The sequence below is a fragment of the Mytilus edulis genome, chromosome 8 (assembly GCF_963676685.1).
Source record: "Mytilus edulis chromosome 8, xbMytEdul2.2, whole genome shotgun sequence".
NCBI classification, from domain to species: Eukaryota; Metazoa; Mollusca; class Bivalvia; order Mytilida; family Mytilidae; genus Mytilus; species Mytilus edulis.
The window spans coordinates 1,534,178-1,548,982 of record NC_092351.1 but is presented as its reverse complement, the minus strand read 5'-3'; the positions used below and the strand labels follow the sequence as shown (position 1 = coordinate 1,548,982).

The window sequence follows — 14,805 nt, the reverse complement described above, 5'->3', positions numbered from 1 at the left end:
GATAAATAGAAATTCGTCCTAGTTTATTATCCCCTGTGTTTTTGCTGTCAAGCTGTCAAAGAACAATTGTATGAAATATTTTATCGCCGAAAATTTGTAATTACAAGTCCTTCACAAATGGCAAAATGCCCAGGAATATTGTTCGTGTACACAACAAATCTATAATAGAGGAAATAAAGTTATGTACAGTAGTTCAAGTTGGCGTTAATTTTAACTCACAGGAAACGTACGTTCGTTTGATTCTCATAATACAAAGCCCGATAAAAAGGAAGTATCGTTAATCATGATATCCTTTTAGTTAAAGTTGATTATGCATATTCAAATTCCTTTCTTTATTAAATTATTCCCTAACTGCTTGCCAATTTATTGCTGTTGATTTATGAATAAAAACAAAACGGATCCTCATCCCTTAACCATATTTATACTTGTATGGGACAATAATACAAATAAAATAAAAATCATTTGGGTTCTGTTTGAGAACTTGTAAACAATCAGGATTCCACAACCCTAAACCATATGTTCATGTATGAAACAAAATAACAAATGAAATGAAATATAAGTGGAGTCCGTTCGGTCACCCCACTCCTACTGTTTGAGAATTTACAAACGGTTGAAAACCCTACCCCAAACCATATACATTCATGTAAAGATGTAAAGTTAAGGTCACCCCACCCCCTCCTATTTGAGAACTTGTAAACGGTCGAGATACCCACCCCTAAACCATATTTATTCCAGTTCGTCTTTTCAAAAAGAATAGAAGGACAGACAAGGCCAATCTACATTGTCACATTTGCATATCTAAAATAAACCAATTCCAGGCAACCATGGTAATACCGAATTATGGAAACTTGGTTTGGAAGACTTCGTAACAGCATTCTGTTATAATTATTTCTTTTGTATTATAGAATTTTATTGATGCAAAAAATTTGTCTGGCTTAACTCGGTTAATTGAGTTTACTTTAGTTATTTTTGTTGAGCCTGCGACTTTTGTCGCAGAAAGCTCGACATAGGGAAAGTGTTTTGGCGGCAGCGGTGGCGGCGGCGTTAGCTAACTTCTTAAAAACTTTATATTTTGGAAGATGGAAGACCTGGATGCTTCACACTTTGTGTACGGATGCCTCATGTTACGAAGTTTTCGTCAGTCGCATGTCCTATGTCCTTGACCTCATTTTCATGGTCCAGTCATTACTTAGTGTTTTGTTATGTTAAATTCTCTAATTATAAGTAATAAAATAACTACATTTGGTATGTGCATACCTTGCAAGGTCCTCATGCCTGTCAAAGAGTTTTTACTTAACCTTGACCTCATTTCATAGATCAGTGAACAAGGTTAAGTGTTGGTGGTCAAGTCCATATCTCAGATACTATAAGCAATAGGTCTAGTATATTTGGAGTATGGAATGATTGCAAGGTGTACATGTCTAACTGACAGGTGTCATCTGACCTTGACCTCATTCTAATGGTTCAGTGGTCAAAGTTAAGTTTTTGATTTTTGGTCTTTTTTTCCTATACTATATGCAATAGGTCAACTATATTTAGTGTATGGAAATATTCTATAAACTTTATGTCAGTCCGCAGGTTTTATTTGACCTGGAACTCATATTTACGGTTCATTGCTTAGTGTTAAACTTTTGTGTTTTGGTCTGTTTTTCTTAAACTTTAAACAAGAGGTTAACTATATGTGTTGTATGGAAGAATTGTTAGCTGAACATGCCTGCCTAGCATGGTTCATCTGACCTTGACTCATTTTCATGGTTCATTGGTCAATGTTTAGTTTTCTTGAATAATGTAAAGTTTATGTGACAGCTGTAATAAAGCTTTATAATTAGGACTATCAACACACCTGTAACTCAGTGGTTGTCGTTTGTTTATGTGCTACATATTTGTTTTTCGTACATTTTTTTTACATAAATAAGGCCGTTAGTTTTCTCGTTTGAATTGTTTTACATTATCTTATCGGGGCCTTTTATAGCTGACTATGCGGTATGGGCTTTGCTCATTGTTGAAGGCCTTACGGTGACCTATAGTTGTTAATGTTTGTGTCATTTTTGGTCTTTTGTGGATAGTTGTCTCATTGGCAATCATACCACATCTTCTTTTTTTTTATATATATAATATCAGTAATTAGCTAGGAAGGCAAGAAATTTCAGCGTGTGCACTTTTGTTTTAATTATTTCTGGGCCTTCAAATTTTCATTGATGGCTCATTTAAAAAAATCCATATAAATCTTTCAAGCAATGTAAAGTTCAAGAATCTTTGACCACCTGTTTAAAATCACCTGTCATGTTATTCCAAAATTGGTATGGAGTGATATCATGGGCTTAGGGTGAATGTTCGGGACATTTACATTTACTATGGACAGGTAAGTAAAACCTCACCTTTGATCTCTGTTGTAGTAAACATTTGTCTGATTAGTGTCTCATACCTTATGTACTGTAGAATCCAAACTCAGCGTTCCTTCCAGAGAATCAAGTCAATTCATACTAATTACAAACTTGTCCTTCATTAACTTGATCCGCTAAAAGTCAACTGGCACCAACGTTAACTCCCAATTAGAACACATTCAATCATTGCGATCTTGTAACACTGGAGACTTAACATTAAAGATATAAGAAATACGCATTGATAAATGCGTTGCTTCTGAAAACCTTGATGAAATATTAATTAGTTTGCCGTAATTATCAATTCATTAAATAAACATAAATGCACAAAATACAAATGTGTTATGTTTGTTCTTTCAAATCATTTTTGGTTAACTGCCTACAGCGCTTACAAGGCTTTTATTGGGCGGTTATGTTCCTTTGACAACATCTTATAGATATAAAGAAACATAATATGGGTGCCACAGAGACATTACAATTTTAAAAAGTAATTCCATTATAGGTCAAAGTAAACTCATCAAAGTACAGCTTTCGAGACGGAGCATTAGCTAACAACGAACATGCAGCTATATAGTGCCGAAAATAATATATATAAATATATAAGTGTAAACCATTCAAATAGGAAATCAAACGGTCTTATCTATATTAAAAAAAAATGAGAAAAACTTATGAACAACATCTACATTAATAGAATTGTGTCCTGTTGCTTCGTTTCATAAACTAAAAATTTACATCAATCTGTTTACAGAAATTTTGAAATAATAAGAGTATTAGAATGGCAAAATTACAAATATGAAAAAGTTGTGTGTACATTACAAAAAAATAAATAAGCAGAAACCAAACAAAATGACAAACACTGGTCAAATATAAAACCCATGTAAGGATTCATACACATTAAACATCCATGCAAATTTCGTGATAGGTACAAATATATATTTGTGTGCAGTTATTACTTCCATGAGTTTTGTGTGTCGTTGAAAATCTCCCTTTATCCTTTTAGCTTAAGATTAATAAATTGAGAATGGGAATGGGAAATGTATCAAAGAGACAACAACCCGACCATAGAAAAAACAACAGCAGAAGGTCACCAACAGGTCTTCAATGTAACAAGAAAATCCCGCACCCGGAGGCGTCCTTCAGCTGGCCCTTAAACAAATATGTACTAGTTCCGGTGATAATGAACGCCATACTAATATCCAAATTGTATATTAAGAAAACTTACTTCCATTAAACACATTACTTACCATGAAATAATATGTATTTCATTAAGAATTTTTATCTTCTAGAAATATAAACTATACAATGCATAACAAGATGTCGAAATTCATTTGGATTTCTGTTTAATGTACAATTAGGAACAACAATTTGTTTTAATTTTTAATTTAAACATTTCAGAATAAATAAAACACACCAAAATATCGTTAAAATCAAGTTTGAAATTCAATGATTTTAAATTTGAATTTACAAAATATTTTGTCTGATGTGCTTAGCCTTTGATATTGAAATTAACAGTTCTTCACAGGTTCTATGGAAAAGACCGGCAATATTGAAGAATCTCAATTATTGGAGTTTTTTCAAATGTGATTGTTAAATTTCAATTTGAAAATATGGATACAACCAAGCTGTGGACTATTAAATATCATAAAATATCAAAAAGCAACAAATGGACCTTCAAATCATTTACAACGCCATACATGATTACTTAAACAAGGTATGATTTCATCGGCTAGCTATAAACAATGCTTTATCAATAATTTCTCAAGCCTTTTCTTAGTCACGTCTATGACAGTTGTTAGTTGTTATCTATACGTTCGATGCGTTTCACTCTTTTGATCATGTCATTGGATAAAACGTAAAATCACAAAAATACTGAACTTCGAGGAAAATCCAAATTGGAAATCATCTTATCAAATGGCAAAATCAAATGATAAAACACATCAAACGACTGGACAACTTGTATGACAGTCTGATCGTCGCATCAAATTCCGTTATATATACAACGATGCGTGAATAAAACAGACATAATAGGTAACATCGTCAGAATACGGATGCATCAGTCATCACTGTATTACAACCTCAAAACAAACAAACATTTACAAAAGAAGCACAAAAAAGCATCTATCAAATTAGAAAACACATTCATTGCTCCGTGTGTTTGACGTCAGAAAATGTAAACGTCTCATGGAAAGAAATTTTGTCGTTCAATGTATATTAAAAAAAAACTATATAGAGAATGATGGTACACAGGGTTAAAAAATCAAAAGTTATCATGTGACAATTAATTAAAAAAAACAGACCGAGATTCAAATTTGTCTAGAAGTTCTTTAGATTTTTAAGAATCCACATATGGTTGATACCACTATTCGAGTAAAATAGTTTTGTCGTTTGTCGGTCAATTAAAGCATTTTCAAATGTATGATAAAACAATAACGAAATATTATAAATAGAACAATAACATAACGACGGGATCTTTAAAAGTAAAGAGTCACGTTATAAGAACCAAAGAAACACAAAACAAGTCGCATATACAAAACACACCAGCAAAAATGAAAGATATTACAAACACTTTTACGGGATGTTTAAGTACCGAGCCACTGCAAATGAATATCACACAAAACAGACTAAACAGTAAAAGTAATATTAATAATTGAACAAAGAAAAATGAAAGAACAATATAACACGTTGTTAAGGTTGTAAATAACATCAGTACGTAGAATCAATACATCAAGACCATAATGTATTATTTTTTTAAAGTTGATACGGAATATTTATATTGGTACCTTTCGATGGACTTTTTTTTTTAGAAAAAAGGAGTAGAATATGGACTTTCCTCGGATTTCGTTATTTTTGTTGTTTTAATTTTATTCTCTATTAATAGTTTGAAATCTTAAGGTGAACCCCATCATGTTAAAAAGTAACTATTACAATGATTTCTTATTATGCAACTATCTTCTGTGTACGCCCATTTCGTCGAAGATCTATAGAAACATCACATTCTAAGACAATTATATAATTTTCGTTAGCTTTCACGAGATTATTGTGTCTTTTAATAGATGCTTTTTATTTAAGCTGAACTTTTCTTAAAGCGAAATCATGATTAATTGTACATTTTGTATTTCATGTTGTTTTTATTGAACGTAACATGTCCGTGCAAAAATAAATAGGTCAATTGTTCTTATTACTAAGAACTTATTCCATGTGCAAATATTCGTTTTCTGTTTTGATTTGGACATTTTTACTAGAATCGTCTTTAGTCACTGTATCAATTGACATACTGCTGACCGATTTATACTCGTGTGTATCACTTTCTGATTTAAGATCTTGATAAGAATGTACAACTATTTCTTTGGAACACTCGTCTGAAACTTCTGAATCGAATCCTACTGTAGAATCGAGGACAGATTTGTAATCATGTAAGTCCCTGTCAGGAACCATTGATTGATATGGATTCAAATAACCAGATTCCCGCGTTGTTGTTTCTGAACCCGAAGAACCAGATTCATTCATGTTATTAGTAGATGAATATTCATGAATATCTGCTGAATGAACGATTGGTTGATATGGATTCAGATAACCAGATTCACGCGTTATTGCTTCTGACCCTGATGAACCTGATTCATTCATGTTATGAGTAGATGAATATTCATGAATATCTCCTGAATGAACAATTGGCTGGTATGGATTTAGATAACTGGATCTCCTTCCATCTACCTCCGAGCTTGACGAAGTTGATGCGCAATCACCTGTGCCTTGATCATTTGAACCAATTAACTCTGAAGATTCTGATTTAGTGTCCTTCAAATCATTTGTATTCAACCCTTCATCAACAGGTTGGTAAGGAGTAAGATAACCGTTACTGTTAGGCTCAACATAACTTTCGTCGTTGTAAGAAACTAAGCTTCTTCTTTTTCTGATTATTTCAAAGTTATCTATCATATTCGATTCATCTATGATTTCATATATCCCATCACTTGCTTCTAGGGGAATTGCCGGTATTGAGACTTCTGGTATATTTCTACGTCTTTTCTTCCCAGTCTTGTACCGTCTAAAGTTGCCGTACATCTGTTTATACCGGCGCTGACACACTGTGCAAAGAAGTATGACACAAATAAACCCACCGGCACAAATTGAATAAACAATTATTTCTCTGTTGCTGAATCCTGAAACGAATCATTCTGAATATAGTTATCAAAGGTAACAGAATTATATTTTGATACGCCACACGCGCGTTTCGTCTACATACATTTAAGACTCACCAGTGACGCTCAAATCAAAATAGTTATAAAGCCAAATAAGTACAAAGTTAAAGAACATTTAGGACCCAAAATTCCAAAATGTTGTGCCAAATATGGCTAAGGTAACCTATTTCTGGGATAAGCAAAATCCTTAGTGTTTCCAAATAATTCAAAGTTTTGTAACAGGAAATTTATAAAAATGACCATATAATTGATATTCATGTCAACACCAAAGTGCTGACTACTGGCTGGTGATACCCTCGGGGACAAAAACGTCCACCAGCAGTGACGTCGACCCAGTGGTTGTAAATAAACTCATCATAGATACCAAGATTAAATTTTGTATATACGGCAGACGCGCGTATTTATGCCTGAGATTTTAAGTTTATGACTTTTATCGCATCAACAGAAACATTGTTCCATGTACGCATATCACACGTATCATTATGTGAATAATCACAATGAAATATTAACTAAGTATCTAAACCCAAATGGATGTTTTAATTCAATACGACTATTTTTAAACCTTTCAAGCCTATGAGAACAGAACAATAAATTTCATATAGAATCTGAAATATACCAAACTCCGCAAAGTAAAAAAAGACACTCTGGAAATATCTGTTTTATTTATGTCAACGGTAGTTATATTCACAAACCTGTGTGATGAAAAAACCCAAAATATTTTTTTTAACAGCAATAGTAAATATAGTAAAACATAATGGTGTGAGTAAAGGGGCCGTGCTGAAGACCGTTCTTTGACCTATAATGTTTTTTTCTTTTGCAAATTGTGACTTGAACAGAGAGTTGTCTCATTACCACATCGTCGTATATCTATATACACAATCTCTTAATAAAGTACACAATAAGAAAAATAGAAGTTCGAGAGGACAAATTGAAAGTAACATTATTCTGTTGACTTTTTTGGACAATACCATGGCCCATTAATTTGTTTGAGAAATATATTCTCCATACGCGGGAGAGGTTGGTGAATTGTGCTTTATTGAACAAAATTTATAATGCGATTATATATCAAAATTGTCTCGTTGATCATAGTCTCACTTAATCAAAAATCCTGCTCTAATCGGAACACCAACATAGATTTAACTTATGGGGAAAACTATTACAGATCATAGAATGAAAATCAACATCCCTCTGCGTGTTTAATCATGCAAATATTTTGCAGGTGCGTCAGGTGCAGAAAAATTGGTACCGTTAATGTTATTACTACCACCGGGTCAATGCATCTACTGGTGGACTGTTAGTCCACGAGGGTATCACCAGCCCTGTAGCCAGTACTTCGGTACTGGCATGGAAATACGGATATGTTGTGTTTTTAAAATTTGCTGTTAGAAAATGTTAGAAAGTATTAAAAATTAAGGAATGTGTCTCCCTCATGCAAAGCTCTTATTCCTTTCACGGATTTGGGTATACATTTTCAACCTTTTTGAATATATTTCTTCATCTTTTATATAAGCTTTGGATTTCAAATACTTTGGTTACGAGCAACACTGAAGAGACATGTATTGTCGAAAAGCGCATATGGAGCAGGAAAATTGGTACTGGTAATGTTCTTATCACATGTACCAGTGGGCGGAATCTGCATTATGTCCGCAACTATCTGGCACTAACATGATATATGATATATTATTTATAAAACGTTTTCAATCATTTGAACTTGCATCAGCTTTTCCGCCACATAAATAATTATTTGGGTAATGTTTTCAATTCTTTGATCTGGTAATTAATTTTGCCATACAACGATTTTCATTCAAATGGTAACCTAATAATATTTTATATGTATATGAATCGCGCGCTTTGAATTTTTATCAGACTTGAGTATTTTTGTGATTTTACTTTTTTGCATATTGACCTGAGATCACCCCTAGTTTTTGGTGGGATTCGCCATGAGGTACCACAGGCTATTAAGCACACATAATTGAGTATATGTATCTAGTTTTTACCTAAGTTGTTTTCTGTAGACGTTTTAGTCGTGCTTATTATTTTTCTTGTAGTAATCACAAATGTTGTTTCTTTTTCTGCAAACGTCATCACGGAAGCTTTGAATGTAGGCGGTAACACTGTAGTGAGCGAAGTAATGTCGATGTCTATCTCTGTCATAGTTGATGTATATTGTACTGTTACTGTAGATTCTGAAATAACAACTGTCATGAATAATTAACAAAAAACTACGCATCAATATAAATGCTTTATATGTAAAGACCAAATTGGTTTACCGATGTGTAGACAAGAACTGTAAACAAAATAAGAATTTTAGATATAAACATTTAACTTAAATCATGCATTACACAACACATTTTCGTTATAATGACAGAAACTCGTGTATCGATTTCATGATTAAGCTATGACGAAAAATAAACACGGACAGTAGTATATTGATTATCAGAATTCGGTGTTATTACATTCAGGATATAATTTTATTTCAAGGAAAAAGTAAAAATCACAAAAATACCGAACTCCAATGAAAATTAATTCCTTACTAAATGGCAGAATCAAAAGTTTAAACACACCAAACGAATGTTATATAGCACTTATAATAGTGCCTTAGAATATGCATTTCCGTAGGTAGAAAATGATAGATTGAAACTTGTTGTATAGCGTAACACGTATTCATGTTCTACTTTGGCCATGATACTTCTTTTTGCAAATTTCAGGTCTATTAGACAAAACACGTTTAAATTAGGTTATAAATCTTTAAATACGTGTACTTGTGCCTCGAGCATCATAGAAGATATATCATTATAGTTATGGAAAAAATTGAACAGAAAAAATGATGCCGTAAATATTATCACACAATCATAATTTTTATTATGTTTTCTCTTAAAAATAAAACATTAACGAATGGTAGACATGGTTCATTAACTTTAGTTTTCATTTCTGTGTTCGAGTATTGTCGTTGCATCTTTTCGTTTTTAGTTTACTGAATATATATAGAAACAATGTATAATTTTCTTGTTCTTGTCTAGTAATTTTTGTACATAATACTTCCAATAAAATGTGATGGTGACGAAAAATCCCTGTTTCAGGAGGTTTATTGAAAAGAACGAATGAAATGATTAATAAATTCATTATCAAGAAAGGGTTTACTGATTACATATTTGTATATAAACTCATCATAGAAACCAGGAATAAAATTTAATATTTACGCCAGACACGCGTTTCGTCTCTAAAGACTCATCAGTGACGCTCGGATCAAAAATGTTTAATAGGCCAAAAAAAAGTACGAAGTTGAGCATTCAGGACCAAAAATTCCTAAAAATTTTGCCAAATACAGCTAAGGTAATCTATTCCTGAGGTAGAAAAGCCTTAGTTTTTCCAAAATTCAAAGTTTTGTTCACAGTTAATTTATAATTATAAACATATCAATGATAACTCAAGTCAACACAAACACTGTTTACTCACGAGAGGCATGTTTAGAGGAATAACATATATAGGCACCAATGCATACGTCTGATATGTGAAGTTTGCGAGTGAGTCATTCCTCTATTTAGCAATTTACACAGAGAGTGAATTCGGATTATGTGTTTGTTCAATTGGAGTTTATATAATTTACTGAGTTTTTTTTACCTATATTTGAATATTTGCATTCGATTTCGAACATTGGTAATCAACTATGCCTCTAACATGTACACATAAAAGTAGACTTAAGAAAAAATATGATCGCTAAAATTGTACCTGCAACTTCTTCTGTGATATTCTGTTGTTTCATGATACATCCTATTATATTATCACATCTACAACAATCGTGAGAAATGTTATTAAATGTCCTACATGTGTTCAGTTATTCCGAACAGCAATTTTATGAAACACTAATAAATTCATTTTTAAAATTATATTTATTTAGTGCTTCTAATTTTTGAATTACTGTAAGAAAATACAACCATCATAGCAGCAATAGAGGTAAGGTATGAGGTGGTAATTTGGGACACGCAGTCGATCATGATCATCCAGCTCTTGGTGTCACAGCAGTTCCTTATAATGTTAAAGCATAATGTATTGAGAACAAAATGGAAATTTGGTTGACCTATATCAAATATCTGGAACAAATAACCGCGTTTATGTTCCAATTTTCGACGCTGTAATACTAATACAACCCTTATATCTTAAATTGTGATAACGCAGAATGAAACTTACCCTTCCGGAGCACATGAGATCACCCTTAGTTTTTGGTGGGGTTCGTGTTGCTTATTTTTTTTGTTTTCTATGTTATGTCATGTGTACTATTGTTTGTCTGTCTGTCTTTTTCCTTTTTCGCCATGGCGTTGTCAGTTTAATTTTGATTTATACGTTTGACTGTCCCTCTGGTATCTTTCGTCCCTCTTTTATAGTCAATTGAAATTGCACAATCAACCGACTAGTACAACCTTTGGAACAAAAACTGCTTACTCATCCAGAGTAATTTTTTTGTCGGAATTAGATTATGTTCGTGTTGTTCTGTTTGTCTTTTAAATATTGATATAATGAGTTTTTGGTAATTTTAACGTCTTTAATTTTGCCACGACGTTGTCATTTTGTTTTAAAATGAATGTTCTCTTGGTATAATCCATGTACTAACTTACAAGGGATTTTTTTTTACAAAATCTGACTAAAACAGCAAAATAACAAATGTATGCTTACAGTTGTGTGTCTTTGCAATGGCATTGGAAGGCACAGTCTTTGCCATGGAATCCATCTGGACAAGGTTTACAAGGACGACCATCAAACGATTCAAAGCCATTCAAACATTCTGTCAAAACAAAAATATCAAGTTGATACAGAATGTAACATCACAGCTAATGCATACATTACGGACATATGAGTACCAAATTAAGAAAATATAATAATACCATCTTATTCATATGTTGTGATGGTTTGAGTTTTATCAGACATCCTCTTTGCATGACAAACATGTCGTTGATCCGTCAGATGATGCCTAAGATAATACTGTCTTTCTTTTTCAAACCAATATTTACATTGTCTAACAAAAGAGCTTGGAATAAACAGCACATCTAGTAATCCGATATATTCTTTAACATTATCTATAAAGAATGAAATTTGACAAAATTCGTAAATCTGCCCTTCTTCCATCTGATTCTCACATTGATACTGTCTTATACAGTCAATTTAAAGATGATATTATCGAAATGCTAGACTTTTTAATCGAAAATGTATTTATTAAGAAATATTTCAACAAACTAATTCTGCACCCCCTTCTTGCCGACTTTTTGTTTTATTCGTATGAGGCAGAATTCTTTCAGAATATTCTGATAAAAAAAACCACATCAAAATTGTGAAATTCTAATTTTACTTTTAGATCTATTGATGTCTTATCATTACTGAATTACTCATATTTCAGTCAGTACTTGCGTCTCATATATCCCTGTGAACTAGAAATTAAGGATACCACTGATACAAGGCTATTATATTATTTGTTTGTGCGTTTCGTTGTGATGAAACTGTCATTTTAACGATATGTTTTTAACATTGTCATAACGATTGATGTTTGTTAAGCTATTAAGCCAGGTTCAGTTCTTACAATGTCCTATACAAAGTTAAACATATGGCAGTTGTCATCAATTATTTTGTTTCTATGTTTTTTGGCGTTTGGTTTTGTTGCACTTCAGTGTTACTTTTGATATCTTCGTTTAGTTGATGTGTTCCCTTGTTTGTAGTTTGTTACCCAGATAAATATGACTTTTGACCATCGGTATACTGGTGTCGCTTTATTTCTGTTTTATCGATATTTGCATGATTTGCGTGTATTTCTATGCTTCTTTGTCTTGGTTTTGTCTTTTTTTTTGTCTTGGTTTATTGTACCGACTCTTAAACGTTAGTATATGGTTTTGGATATGTTTATATATATTTTGGTTGCAAGTCATTGAGAAAATAGTTATTGAAACTTGCATCAGGTGGAGTTAATGATTTTTTAAACAGTCATTTTTATTTCATTATACTTTTGATTATTGTTATCTGCTCATAATATTTGTACTTTAAAATGTGTTTTCGATGAATAAATCAGAAAATAAATCTTTACTTAGTCAATCCAAAATCTGCTATTGGTCTTGCAGATATAAAACATTCACAGAATAATTAGAAACAAAAACCACATTTAAATTCATTGACCTATAATGATTTACTTTCATAAATTGTTATTTGGATAAAGAGTTGTCTCATTGGCACTCACACCACATTTTCCTATATCTATAATCTTATGCTGTCCTGTGCCATTTCTTGAAATTTTAATAATATTTCAAGCTTATCCACCGTTTATAGACAGTTTAATTGTTTTTTAGTCATACACAATTATTGTCAAAAATATTAAGATGTTATCATGTTGGTATTTGGCAATCGCGGCTTTTGAACGATCATACAAGCTATCTTTGTCAATAGACAACAATGTCAAAATTTCCAAACCGAAAAACAAATTTGGTAGTAGATCTTACATTTAACAGAGCATTTGTTACCGTCTTTTTATTTTTAAAACCATCATTTGTGAGATAAAAAAAAACCAAACTATAATCCCATTATTTGGACAAGATTTTTACTAGTCTGTCTTAAACCAGACTCAAGCTAGCGACCAATCCTAGCGACCAATTCTAGCGACCACTAAAGAACACAATGAAAATCAACTTGTCAAAGAATCATTATGTGGTATATGAGAAAACCACAAAACGACATAGTGAAACAACGTTCTGTTATAAATAAAATCTGGCTACCAATACGGTTTATATTTTTTTTAACCTTTAAATAACTAGAGATATCCATCCTATCAAGTCAGAAGTCGTCTGTCAGCCTAATGTAGTGACTAGTTTGGTTGCTAAATGTCTGCATAAATATAAATCAGTAAAGGGATAACGTCCCAGAAAATAGTAGAAAGTCAAAATATCGTAATACAATAGAAAAACAAAGGAGATAGGGCATCTTTAATCAGCAAATGCACACCGAAAAATACACAAAAAGCACAGGAACAATCTTTTTTAGCGAACGATTTTTATTCCCCTTCATACACACATACGTTATGCTATTATACATGTATTTATAGAATGGAAAGTGCGCCTTTCTACGTATTTTACTCTATCGAGAAGGGCACTAGTTGGGAGAAAATGTAAACTATATTTTGAGGTCTTCTTTACGTTTTTTCAGTTTTTCAAACTCTTAACCGAGATCGTAAACAAAAATCAAGGATAGCAAATAAAATATTAAAAACGGATGGTATATCCCCCAATCACATAATAGTTATATACGAGTAATTTAGGGATACGAAATGAGAATAAAAAGTAAACGAATTATAAACACATATTCACAATAAGGATTGCTGCTTGTTTCTGGATCCTTATTGTGAATATGTGTTTATAATTTATACTTGTATTTATCATAATAAAATATTGTGTACACAAAAAAAAGTAAACGAATTGAATTGGAAGAAAAAACCAACAGTGTTTGTTTATGATGATTTGCTCGCAAAATTATTTTCAATATTCAGAGAACCGTAAATAATTTTAAAAAGAACATATTTTGATAAACATGTGTACCTAGTTTCAACTTGATCTGACTACAACGTCGTCCTAGATTCAATCTAATACAGTATAGATGGATGAATACACGGACAAAAGAACGAACGAACAAACCTACAGACCATATAACATTATGGTCTTCACTGGTGAAGGCGTAGCATAAAATAACTATTCAATGTGAGTTGACTAAAACTCGTTCCTGTGTACAATGTATAAGCTTTAAAATAAACGAAATAGGAAATATATTATGTTCGAAAGAATTACTATATACTGGCTTTCTAACCATTCGGCATCCACAAATGGTCCCGAGTACACAGTTATCGTCTTTTGATTTTTCGTTGTCCACCAATATAGTCCTTAGTGTGGACAGTGTGTTACTTGCCATTTTTTTTATACCCCTTCCAAATGTATTTCTTCATGTTTTATGCCTCAAATAGAAAGTAGCGGGATTAAAGCACACTGTAAAAAAAAGTGTGGGTCATGAATTTTAAAGTAAAGTAGTGATTTGGTCCGGTTGAAAAGAAAAGGTTAAAAAATAGCACATCAGAAGCTTTCATAAGATTTCAGGACCCCCCGTAACATAAAATTGTCCATAATTGGATATTATTGAGCAAGTGTAGGTGGAATTCAATTCCTAGAGGGTTTTAACCCCCAAAATATAATTTCAGTGGGCCCTGC

The 14,805-nt window shown here is 32.3% G+C and overlaps 1 protein-coding gene across 1 annotated transcript; it reads right to left on the bottom strand.

The window, feature by feature from the left end:
• Positions 1-5,472: 5,472 nt before the first annotated feature.
• On the bottom strand, positions 5,473-8,757 carry LOC139484586 (uncharacterized). The gene is made up of 2 exons (XM_071268358.1): positions 8,578-8,757; positions 5,473-6,541 (listed from the first exon to the last, which is right to left on the bottom strand). Exons 1-2 carry the CDS (start codon positions 8,732-8,734, stop codon positions 5,571-5,573), a joined length of 1,128 nt encoding a protein of 375 aa, XP_071124459.1. The 5' UTR covers positions 8,735-8,757; the 3' UTR covers positions 5,473-5,570.
• Positions 8,758-14,805: the final 6,048 nt, after the last annotated feature.